At 46.4% G+C, this 12,239-nt stretch overlaps 1 protein-coding gene across 6 annotated transcripts in view; it reads left to right on the forward strand.

Moving 5' to 3' along the window:
* The window catches only part of c6h11orf65 (chromosome 6 C11orf65 homolog), a 125,476-nt gene that overhangs the window by 41,500 nt on the left and 71,737 nt on the right, over window positions 1–12,239 (forward strand). For all 6 annotated transcript variants that reach the window (XM_068032852.1, XM_068032857.1, XM_068032856.1 and 3 more), the window contains exons 4-5: window positions 7,807–7,899; window positions 12,137–12,190. In XM_068032852.1, the coding sequence (XP_067888953.1) occupies window positions 7,807–7,899; window positions 12,137–12,190 (147 nt within the window). The remainder of the gene's footprint in view (window positions 1–7,806; window positions 7,900–12,136; window positions 12,191–12,239) is intronic.

Genomic DNA, 12,239 nt, shown 5'->3' on the forward strand with positions numbered 1-12,239 from the left:
GTGCCGACCATCAACCACCCATTTATACTAATTCTACACTAATCCCATATTCCTACCACATCCCCACCTGTCCCTATATATTTCCCTACCACCTACCTATACTAGGGGCAATTTATAATGACCAATTAACCTATCAACCTGCAAGTCTTTGGCATGTGGGAGGAAACCGGAGCACCCGGAGGAAACCCACGCAGACACAGGGAGAACTTGTAAACTCCGCACAGGCAGTACCCAGAATCGATATTGATGGATGGAGCATTTCTGACGTCCTGTCCCATGATGTTCGTTTTCTTGAAGCTGATGGTTAGGCCAAATTCGTTGCAGGTAGCAGCAATCCTGTCAATGAGTCTCTGCAGACACTCTTCAGTGTGAGATGTTAATGCAGCATCGTCAGCTGCATTAACAGAGGAGTTCCCTGATGAGGACTTTCCGTACTTTGGTCTTTGCTCTAAGACGGGCAAGGTTGAACAACCTGCCACCTGATCTTGTGTGGAGGAAAATTCCTTCTTCTGAAGACTTGAATGCATGTGAGAGCAGCAGGGAGAAGAAGATCCCAAACAGTGTTGGTGCGAGAACACAGCCCTGTTTCACGCCACTCAGGATAGGAAAGGGGTCTGATGAGGCGCCGCTATGCTGAATTGTGTCTTTCATATTGTCATGGAATGAGGTGATGATACTTGGTAGCTTTGGTGGACATCCGATCTTTTCTAGTAGTCTGAAGAGACCACGTCTGCTGACGAGGTCAAAGGCTTTGGTGAGATCAATGAGAGCAATGTAGAGGGGCATCTGTTGTTTGCGGCATTTCTCCTGTAGCTGGCGAAGGGAGAACAGCATGTCAATGGTGGAGCCCTCTGCTCGAAAGCCACACTCTCCCTCAGAATAGACACGCTCTGCCAGCTTCTGGAGCCTGTATAAAGCAACTCGAGCGAAGACTTTCCCCACTATGCTGAGCAGCGAGATTCCACAGTAGTTGTTGCAGTCACCGCGGTCACCCTTGTTCTTATAGAGGGTGGTGATCTTGGCATCGCGCATGTCCTGTGGTACTGCTCCCTCGTCCCAGCACAGGCAAAGCAGTTCGTAGAGTGCTGAAAGTATAGCAGGTTTGGCACTCTTTATTTCAGGGGTAATGCCGTCCTTCCTAGGGGCTTTTCCGCTGGCTGGAGAATCAATGGCATCACTGAGTTCCGATTTTGTTGGCTGTACCTCCAGCTCATCCATGACTGACAGAGACTGGGCTGCATTGAGGGTGGTCTCAGTGACCACATTTTCCCTGGAGTACAGTCCTAGGTAGTGCTCCACCCAGCGGTCCATTTGCTTGCGTTGGTCAGTGATTGTGTCCCCTGATTTAGATTTGAGGGGGACGATCTTCTTGATGGTTGGCCCAAAAGCTCTCTTAATGCCATCATACATTCCTCTGATTCCAGTGTCGGAGGCCAGCTGAATAAGACTGCATAGGTGTTGCCAGTAGTCATTTGCGCAGCGCCTGGCTGTTCTTTGTGCAGCACTTCCAGCTGTTTTAAGTGCTGCGGATGGTAACTCGCTGGGGGCTTTCTTGTAGTTCAGCAGTGCAATGCGCTTAGTGGCTATGACAGGTTCCAGCTCTTCAAAGTGAGATTGAAACCAGTCTGCATTCTGCTTCACACGTTTGCCGTAGGTGGTCATAGCTGAGCCATAGATGGCGTCTCTGATGTGGGTCCGCTTGGTCTCTGCATCCCCTGTAGGAGTGTTTTGAAGGGCTTTTTCAAGTGAGTTTAGAAACTTATGTAACAGCTGTGGATAAGAAATTCTGCTAGTGTTGATGCGCGGGTGGCCCTTCTGCTTGGAGTGATGCAGCTTCTTTGGTTTGAGTCTAACCTTGCTGCACACCAGGAAGTGGTCGGTGTCACAGTCCGCACTGTGGAAGCTGCGCGTGATTTGAACGCTGTTTAAAGAGGCTCGCCTTGTGACGATGAGGTCCAGCTTGTGCCAACGACGTGATCTTGGGTGCCTCCAAGAAACCTGGTGACAGGGTTTAGTATGAAAGAACGAGTTGGTGATGTAGAGGTTATGATAGGTACACAACTCAAACAGTCTCTGTCCATTCTCATTCATCCTTCCAATGCCATAGCACCCAAGCAGGAGGGCCATGAGTCATGGTCGGCCCCAACCCTGGCATTAAAGTACCCCAGCAGGAACAGATGTTCGGTATTGGGGATGCTACTAATGATATTATGGAGTTCCTCGTAGAACTGGTCTTTAGCTTCAGGTGGGGAGCAGAGTGTTGGAGCATAGATGCTGAGTAGGTGTACTGGACCAGAGGCGGTGAGCAGTCGGATGGACAGTCTGCATTCCAAGCCATTTGAAGGTGGCTCTGTCATGCTGAGGAAAGAGTTTCTGATGGCGAAGCCCACTCCATGCTGTCTTGGTTCTTCAGGATCCCTACCCTGCCAGAAGAAGGTGTAGTCTTGCTCTCTTAGAGATCCGCTCGCAGGGAGGCGTGTCTCCTGAAGTGCTGCAATGTCCACATTGAGTCTATTGAGTTTGTTGTTAATGGCGGTATTCCGAGAATCGTTGATTTGTGTAAGGTCTTCCGACAGGCCAGGACACACAGTTCTGACGTTGCAGCTTGCAAAACGAAGGGCCTTCTTTCCTTTTTTTGTCTTGCTGTTTGGTGTGGTGTTACAGTCCACTTGTCGGGCAATGACCCTGAGCTCCAAGCACCCATTGAAGCAGGTGGACTGTGGCAGGACAGAACCTTACTGACCGAGGGCTGCCTGGTTTGAGGCGGGCGGTAGCTGTCCAGTGAGATGCGACGACCTCTCCCACCGACAAAGACAACCCGTGGCACCCAATCTCTACGCCAATTGAGCTGGACTTGTAACCCATAACAGCTGCCTTCCGTGTTGTTTTGGTCGCTATGAGGCGACTATGGAGTGACCTCTCCATGGCGCATGTCTGGGCGGATGTATGGAGGTTGTGAGTTGCCCAAGCGTCAAAACCCCCTTCTCTGCCTTCCTGGTGGGGTCCAAAGGAGTGCAGAGCACGACTGGTATGGCTGCAGGAACTGCCGGAAACATGCCAAAGGTGACACATGACAGCCTTCGGGGTTCCGCTCCAGATTTTCTGTTCGGGTTTACTCCCTTAGACTTGACCTCTCCCGAGACGCCCACAAGGCAGTGAGATTGTTCGGGCCCCTGCTCAGGGATAGTTGGATGCCTGTGGGAGGAGGTGGGGGGAAGGGGTTATGGGGGCGGGGGGTGCGAGGGGGAGGAGTGTGGTGCGAGGGGGGAGCTGGGAAGGGGGTGCGAGGGGGGAGCTGGGAAGGGGGTGCGAAGGGGAGCGGGTGGGGGGAAGGGGGGCAGGTAATAAAGCATTTCATCAGCTCCCACTATCGCTGCCGAGAAAGCTCACTTCGGGAGGTGGGTGACAGCTTTGAGCGCCAGTACCAGCAGGAATTCGCTGACATTGCGCTGCAGATGCACTTCGAGCTGGACACCGCCCGCAGAAGCTTTGAAGCTGTGGCCGAGGCGCTGTTCCGCGATGGAGTCAACTGGGGCCGGGTCGTGGCTTTTTCGTGTTTGGGGGCACCTTTATTCCCAATAGGCCATCCACATTGTGCAAACGCATTCCTCTTCCAGGCTTTTCCGATCACCATGTTCTTTTTACAGCTGAAAACTTCATTGCACAGGCTAATCTGGTGGCCACAACAATCGCACCAAGTATGCACACAACACCGAACGAAGCAACTGCCCCACTAACACTGGCGAATTAGCTAATGTTATTTTAAAACTCTACGTGCCCAATCCATCCACCTGATGGCAAATGCACATGAGATACGGGGTAACTTGATAAGGTGGATTCAAAATTGGCTTAGTTGTAGGAGACAGAGATTGATGACAGACGGCTGTTTAGTGACTGGAAGCCAGTGTCCAGTGGCGTACCACAGGGATCTGTGTTGGGTCCCCTATTGTTTGTCATTTATATAAACGACATAGACGACTATGTCGGGGGTAGGATCAGTAAGTTTGCGATTGACACAAAGATTGGCCGAGTGGTTAACAGTGAGGTGGAGTGTCTTGGGTTATAAGAAGATATAGACGGGATGGTCAAATGGGGCAGAAAAGTGGTAGATGGAATTTAACGCTGAAAAGTGTGAGGTGATACACTTTGGAAGGAGTAATGTGACACAGAAGTATTCAATGAATGGCCTGACACTGGGAAGTTCCGAGGAACAAAGGGACCTTGGCGTGTTTGTCCGTAGATCCCTGAAGGTAGAAGGGCAGGTTAATAGGGTGGTGAAAAAGGCATATGGGACACTTGCCTTCATCAATCGAGGCATAGATTACAAAAGCAGGGAGGTCATGTTGGAGTTGTACAGAAGTTTGGTAAGGCCACAGCTGGAGTACTGTGTGCAATTCTGGTCGCAACATTATAGGAAGGATGTGATTGCATTGGAGGGGGTGCAGAGACGATTCACCTGGATGGTGCCTGGGATAGAACATTTAAGCTATGAAGAGAGGTTGGACAGGCTTGGGTTGTTTTCGCTGGAGCAGAGAAGACTGAGGGGTGACCTGATCGAGATGTACAAGATTATGAGGGGCATGGACAGGGTGGATAGGGAGCAGCTGTTCCCCTTAGTTGAAGGGTCAGTTACTAGGGGACACAAGTTTAAGGTGAGGGGCAGGAGGTTTAAGGGGGATTTGAGGAAGAACTTTTTTACCCAGAGGGTGGTGACGGTCTGGAATGCCCTGCCTGGGAGGGTGGTCGAGGTGGGTTGCTTCACATCCTTTAAAAAGTACCTGGATGTGCACTTGGCACGGCATAACATTCAAGGCTATGGGCCAAGTGCTGGCAAATGAGATTAGGTAGACAGGTTAGGTGTCTTTAATGCATCGGTGCAGACTTGATGGGCTGAAGGGCCTCTTCTGCACTGTATTATTCTGTGATTCAGGTGCTAGACCCCTTTTAATGTGGAAACCAGGGCCCAATGACCTATATAGGACCCCAGTAGTCATTTTAGATAAGATTTGTTATTGTTAAATTAGCTTTGAGAGCAATGGATGAGCAGGAGGAGCCATTGCCACTCCTGGATCCCCAAGATGCCTTATTTCCCACCACCCACCACCACTCCCCCACCACCCCTCCCACAACTTACCTTGCTGGTGGCAGCTCTGGTCCGGTTTTCTTTGCTGAACTGGCAAGCTTTGTCATGATGCCCATTAGGTGACCTGCAGCTTATCCGGCAAATGGAAATGAGAGCCTCAAAATTATAGGGACCACCATCTCCCAATTGGGTGGACAACCAGTGTACTCTGCCTTTTGACATTTTAAAAATAAAAAAAAACCACTGTATTTTATAATTAAGACATTTTATTAAAGAGAAATTGTTTGAAGGGAGATGAAGTGAGCCCTGCATATATGTCAGGATCTCTTCATGCTGTAAAATTTTTATGTAATAACTTCACTACAGCAGTATTCAGGCACCTGACACCTAAATAACATGTTATTGTGGTATCTAGCATAATGTAGGCCAGAATGTTCCAGTTTCCATTTGTCTTGAACACCCCTGCTGATTCCAGGTTTGAAAATCATCAGTCGTTTGCAGTTAATGCTGATCCACTCCAAGGGCTGCAGACCAATATGGCTCCTGTGCATTGAAAAGAGGCATATCCGGTATTGGAATTTCCAAAAATGGGTTGGCATACAAACCAAGCAACCAAGGATAGGCACCACAGACATGACAAGTTCTGTTTGAAAGTACAAGGTATAGTTGCAGCACTTCGGAGAGCTATGTTAATAATAGCTGACATCTAGTGTTGATTCACAGGAAAACTCCAGTCCAGTTAATGATCTTGTAATTTTTATCGCCTATGATGTTGACTCTACTGCTGTGTTTGTTAAAATATGTTAGTGTGGTAGGAGGAGGGGAGGAGTTTCTTACCAATTTTCTCACCTTCTCCCCTAAAGGCATTAACGGTTTGCTGGGGTATAATTGCATAAGTACCAACTGTCCTCATGTGCTTTCCCAAAATTCCATTATTCATATGTCAGTCTTGGTAGTAAATATTTGAAAATGTTTTGTCTGTGGGAGTGCATCCTGGCGAGCCCAATGCTGTCCTCACCAGCATCCAAGTGTACATTCTTTTAGCAAGTGTCATTGGATACGAATCAAGAGCGGGAACCCTGGATAATTTTTCCTTGCTACCCAGATGTGCTGAGGCCGATTGTAGCACTCTCCCACCACCCCATTGAGGCCAACTAATTTAGCACATGCAGGAGATCAAACACTGGGGGCTTCCTAATCTATATGGTTAGCTACTCATTGAATAGACTTGCTGCATCATTTAGGATTTAGAATCCTTTAAATATGTTGGGTTTGATCGAGGGGGCTTGATTTTAACTCAGTGCAGTTGGGTGGGTGTGATGGAGTCCTTGTGTGCACACTGTATTCTGCACAGCTGACCTGTTGAATGGACTGTTAGTGCTATGACTTTGGATTTGTTTTTTTTCTGACACAGCCATTTATTGGAAAAGGAAATTCAAAGCTAAAATACACAGTCTTATGATAAGAGGTGTGACCAGAAACATGTGATTGGATCTCAGTTTCAGTTTAGAAAAATACTCTGCAGTGGGTGGGAGCAAAAACAGCCAGCTGTTGTTTTAAAAAGACAAACTGGGAGCTGTTGATTGTTTTAAAAAGACAGGCTGAGGAGCTAGAACTCTGAGAGCTGACCATTGGCAAATATGACTTACGGCAGCTGTCCTCAGTGACTTAGAGTTATCAGTGGAATCACGCCATCAAGACGGTTGTGGGTGAGGCCGAGGTTGATCGAGAGGCGACAAGACCAAACCGTTAAAGGGGAGATTGCATCACTCGCTATCAGCAGGTCATCATTACTTTCATATCTGCATTCTGGAGGATAGGACTGGAAAAACTATCTGAGGAAGTTCTTCATTTTGATCTTAGGAACTATTTGGCGTCCTCTTGCCGATAGGGCTGCTCAGAATATTTGTAAGGACTATCTTTGTTGCATCTGATAATATGTAACCTTCAAGATATATGTTGATTGTGATTTAATTGTTAATTCATGTTTAATTTACGTTGGTTTTGGTTTGAGTGTTAAAGTAAAAAATTTATAAAAGTGAAATCTTATCCGTTTGTTTATTTTTTGTTTCCTAAATTGGGGTCAGTCAGTGGATTTGATTTTTTTTTTTTTGGTTTGTTGGTGGTCTCCATGGGATCATAATGGTGGGTTTGAATGAGTTAAAATCACGTCCAGGGTTTCTGTTGATCTTCTACCAAAGTTGCAGTGGAACTCGGGAGAACCCCTGTGGAAATTCAAAAACATTTTAAAAAATGTCAACTTCATTAAAATTCATCAATTGCACATGAACCTCAATTATGAAACACAATTTAAATATGTGACATTTGAACTCCCTGATCACCCCTGCACATATACCTGCCGACGCTCTTTGTTGAGGTTCACACATGAGAAAGGGCCACCTGGTTATGGTGAAGGTGGTTTTTCCAGTGTCCGTGGAACCACATTTCAAGCAAAGTCAGCACCTTTTGGGAAAGCAGAATGCTGAAAAATAGCATGTTACTACTGCTCCAGTGCTTGTGCGTTACGGTTCTTTCACATTCCTGAAAGAACTGCTATAAGTTACTGTTATTACTCTACATGCATATTAGGCTCATAAATAAGTTTCACATGTTTCAATGTTCAGGTTAAATTAACTGACATGTTCTGTTTTGGTCCAGTTGAGGAATTTGCCTTATTTTTGGCAATACTGATGTAACTGCATTTTTTTTTTTGCTGTTTGTAGAATATACAGGTGTTTAAGCATTACAAGAATATGATTAATTTCAGAAGGAAAGGAAACCCTCGGTTCATGATGAAATGTATTAACCCAATCGAGGTAAGAAAAACCATGTGTGCTTAAAACTGTGAAATTTTATCACAAATCTTTTGAGAATCAGCACAATGAACGAAATGGAGATGTACATATAACAGATATATATATATATATATCTTACTTTAGCAAGACATCATTTTAGATTTGTATTATTTCACACCAATAATCTGCAAAATAAAATAGAAAGACCTTTTCATGTTTCACCAGGTTTTTGCTTTTTCTAATGTTTGCAAAACACTGTTATTGATAGTGCACTTCACTGTTCATCTGAGGAGACACAAATTAAGATTTACAACTTTAAGCCAGAAAGGCAAGATTACGCCATGAAAATCTCATAACATCCCTAGCCTATATTTACTATGGGTTAATATAGAAACCCAGCAGCTAAACCCAGGCGAGGACTGCAGGATCCATTTTCACTTACCTACTGGATCCAGTGTGCCTGCCTGGGCATCACCCCCACCCTTTTGATGACGCCCTCACATTCCCTCCGAGGCCTCCAATTTTTTTCCTCCCCCACCCAGATCATCATCTTCTTGGGCAGTCCCTCGGGAACGAGGATGACTTTCTTCCATTTCAGTGTTGTGGGTCCTTAGGTGAAGGGATAGTCCAATTCTGGATCTGCACACTCTGCCACAGGTGGGGCAGGTGGTTTGGTGAGGCGAGTGAATGGGATGCTCGAAATTCCGAACTCTTCATCCGCTGTTTGCACTTGGTCGCTGCCTGGGCATGTCGGTGTTGTTCGAACTGGCTGGCACCATCACGGATGCTTCTTCTCCAATTTGAGTGGTCTCAGGCAAGATTCCCACGAATCAGTGGAGATGTCACATTTTTTCAGGGAGGCTTTAAGGACATCCTTGTCGTATTTCCTCTGCCCTCCTGGTAGCCTATTGCCGTGTCAGAGCTCAGAGTAGAAAGCTTGTTTTGGGAGTCTTGTGTCAGGCATGCGGAAGATGTAGCTCGCCCAGCGTAACTGACTAGCCATGACCAGTGTCTCGATACTAGGGATGGTGGCCTGAGAGAGGACACTGATATTGGAGTGCCTGTTCTGCCACATAATTTGCAAGATCTTGCGGAGGCACCACTAGTGATATCTCTCCAGGGCTTTGAGATGTCTGCTGTACAGTGTCCATGTTTCCGATGCATACAAGAGGGCAGGTAGACTGCGGCCCTGTAGACCATGAGCTTGGTGTCAGGTTTGAGGTCTTTGTCATCAAACACTGTTTTCCTCAGATGACTGAAGGCTGCGCTGGCACACTGGAGGTGATGCTGAGTTTGATCATCGATGTCTGCCCTTGCTGAGAGGAGGCTCCGAAGGTATGAGAAGTGATCCACATTGTGCAGTAGTTCACCATGAATCTTGATAGTTGGACGGCAGTGTTGCGCTGCAGGAGCGGGCTGGGAGAGGTCCTTTGTCTTCTGGATGTTTAGCTTAAGGCACATTCTTTCATACGCTTCCATGAATGCATCGACGAGGGTTTGAAGCTCGGCCTCTGAGTGTCCGCATACGCAAGCATCGCCAGCATACTGCAGCTCAATGACCAAGGTTGGAGTAGACTTGGTTCTGGACTGGAAGCGACGTAGGTTAATTAGTTTGCCGCTCGTTCTGTAGAGTAGATCTACTCCAGCTGGGAGCTTCAAGGAGATGAGGTGGGGTGTTGCAGCAAGGAAGATGGAAAAGAGCGTTGGTGCGATGACACAGTTTTGTTTGACCCCAGTTTGCACTCTGGATCAGTGGCAGATTACAGCTTGCATGTTGTCGTGCAGCAGGTGGAAGATGGTGACGAATTTCTCGGCAGCCAAATTTGAGGAGGATGTTCCATAATCCCTCCCGGTTGAGAGAGTCGAAGGCCTTTGTGAGGTCAAAGAAGGCCATGTATAAAGGTTTCTGCTGCTCCCTACATTTTTCTTGGAGTTGTGTTGCTGTGAAGATCATGTCTGCTGTGCCTCTTGATGGGCAGAATCCACTTTGTGATTCTGGTAGAAGCTCTTCAGCCATGGGGAGGAGGCGGTTGAGAAGGACTCTTGCTGTGACTTTCCATGTGGCAGACAGGGATACCCCTCTAGTTACCACAATCGGTCTTGTCGCCTTTTTTGAAGATGGTCACAATTACGGTGTCTCAGAGATCCCCTGGCATGCTGTCCTCCTTCCAGAGAAGGGAACTGAGACCATGTATTTGTGCCAAGAATGCCTCGCCACTGAATTTTAGAATTCTGGCGGGAATCCTGGCTACGCTGGTGGCCTTATTGTTTTTAGCTGTCGGATGGCCTTCTCGATCTCATGTCAGGCTGGGGTTATGCTGAGGTCACAGATCACAGAATCGTTACAGTGCAGAAGGAGTGTCTGCACTGGCTCTCTGAAAGAGCAATTCCCTCAGTTCCATTCCCCTGCCTTCTCCCTGTAACCCTACACAATCATCCTTTTCATATAACTGTCTAATTCCCTTTTGAATGATTCAATTGAACCTGCCACATTCTCAGGCAGTGCTTTCCAGACCTTAATCACTCAGTGCATGAAAATTTTTTTCCACATGTCACTTTTTTGCTTCTTTTACCAAATACTTTAAATCTGTGCCCTCTCGTTCTTGATCCTTTCACGAGTGAGAACAGATTCTCTCTATCTGTCCAGACCCCTCAAGATCCCAGGATCTTACCACCCCTTCTTCCTGGGACCTCAGGATCTGCCCCACCCCCACGCTAAATTGATCACCCCCCTCTCCATATCACCCCCCAGGATTGACTGGTCACACTGGATTGACTCCACCTGGCCTGGATTACCCCTCCCTCACCCTCACCCAGACCACTCCTGACCGCTCCAGATTGCAGTCCTTCCCACAGAGAAGCAAACCTACTTTGTCCTGCAGTCTCCACCATACTACACCTGCTCGACTGGAAGCCAAGTTCATGACATCACGTGCATTCTGTGGAGTTAAAACTCTCCACTGATGCTGCCTGACCTGCTGAGTATTTCCAGCATTCTGTTTTTATTTCAGATTTCCAGCATCTGCAGTATTTTGTTTTGGATCAACATTTTTAGTTTGTTTACAGATGCTGCCTGACTTGCTGAGCGTTTTCCAGCATTTTCTGTTTTTGTTTACGATTTCCAGCACCTACTGTATTTTTGTTTTACTCTTATTCATCTCCGGTAAATCCACCTAGATCAAGTCACTTACAGTATTATTTTGGAATTGTGGTTCTAATATTGCTGTTATATATTGTTCTAATGTTATTATCTTTCTTGTTATGAAGGTCTTATTGTGATATGATTTTGTGCATATTATTTACTTGTCGTATTTTTCCCACCACCAGCCTATTGTGTGGGGGAAACAAATCAGGCGCTGCTATGCAACTCATCAACTTTGCCATCAATTTAATTTCAGTCAATTGTTCCTTAAACAATTTTTTCCTGTGCTACGATTATTCACCTCCAGTCCCATTATCTGAATTTTACAAATGTTAAATCTAGTAGTTGCAACTGTGAATGATCGCTTTCCCTTGTCACAATTTGACATCTGGGTTTAAGCCATCCTTCCTCTCAAGGTGAAGGCTAGTAATGTATCAGTGGTAGGTTAAGAGAGGATGGGACAAATGGGAAGATGTGGGCAGAATTTTTATCCCCCGATGGGGGCAAGCACAGAGGCAGCTGGACACTAAAATTCGTGCCACCGGCCAGGGTGCCAGTTTGCTGGCACCATCCTAACCTCGGGCCATTTTTCTGGAGGCAGAATTGGAGTCAGCTGGTCTACCCACCTGCAAGCAAAGGTAGCCAATTAATGGGAATTAAAGGCCAATTAAGGCCGACTGGAAGAGGACGGAGAGCCCACCCTTGGCCAATATTTGGCCAATTGGGGGAAAATCATTGCCGGGTGACTATTCCCCACATAGTGCTGTGTTGTGACTCCCATTTGACTCTCGCATCGGGGCCCCAACCCAAAACCCCAAATTCTGCCCATTATCCTACTCACAAAAACAGACAGAAGGTTCTCTAATAAGTTTATATTTTCACTCTCTGCCTCTCTTTTTAGGTGTTTAGGGTTCCTGTACATTTAAACAATTTCTTGTGTATTAAATAAAATATGGTCACAGTTTGCATTTGTTGCATTGTATTTTGATGAGTTAGCTGAGAACAGTTGTCATATGCTAAATTGTGATTCTGCTACACAGTTAAATTTAAAACAACATGAGAATTCTAGAAAGTTAACAAAGTGTAATCTAAATCCATTGCTTTACATATTCACAGGCAGAATTACTGGACAGTGCTGCTGGAGTTCATGTCCGATTCAGACTGGGAGGAGTAAGTGATCTTTGTTTGCTTTTGCACTGATAGGAATTAATATCACTTT

This window comes from Heterodontus francisci, chromosome 6, assembly GCF_036365525.1.
Source record: "Heterodontus francisci isolate sHetFra1 chromosome 6, sHetFra1.hap1, whole genome shotgun sequence".
NCBI lineage: Eukaryota > Metazoa > Chordata > Chondrichthyes > Heterodontiformes > Heterodontidae > Heterodontus > Heterodontus francisci.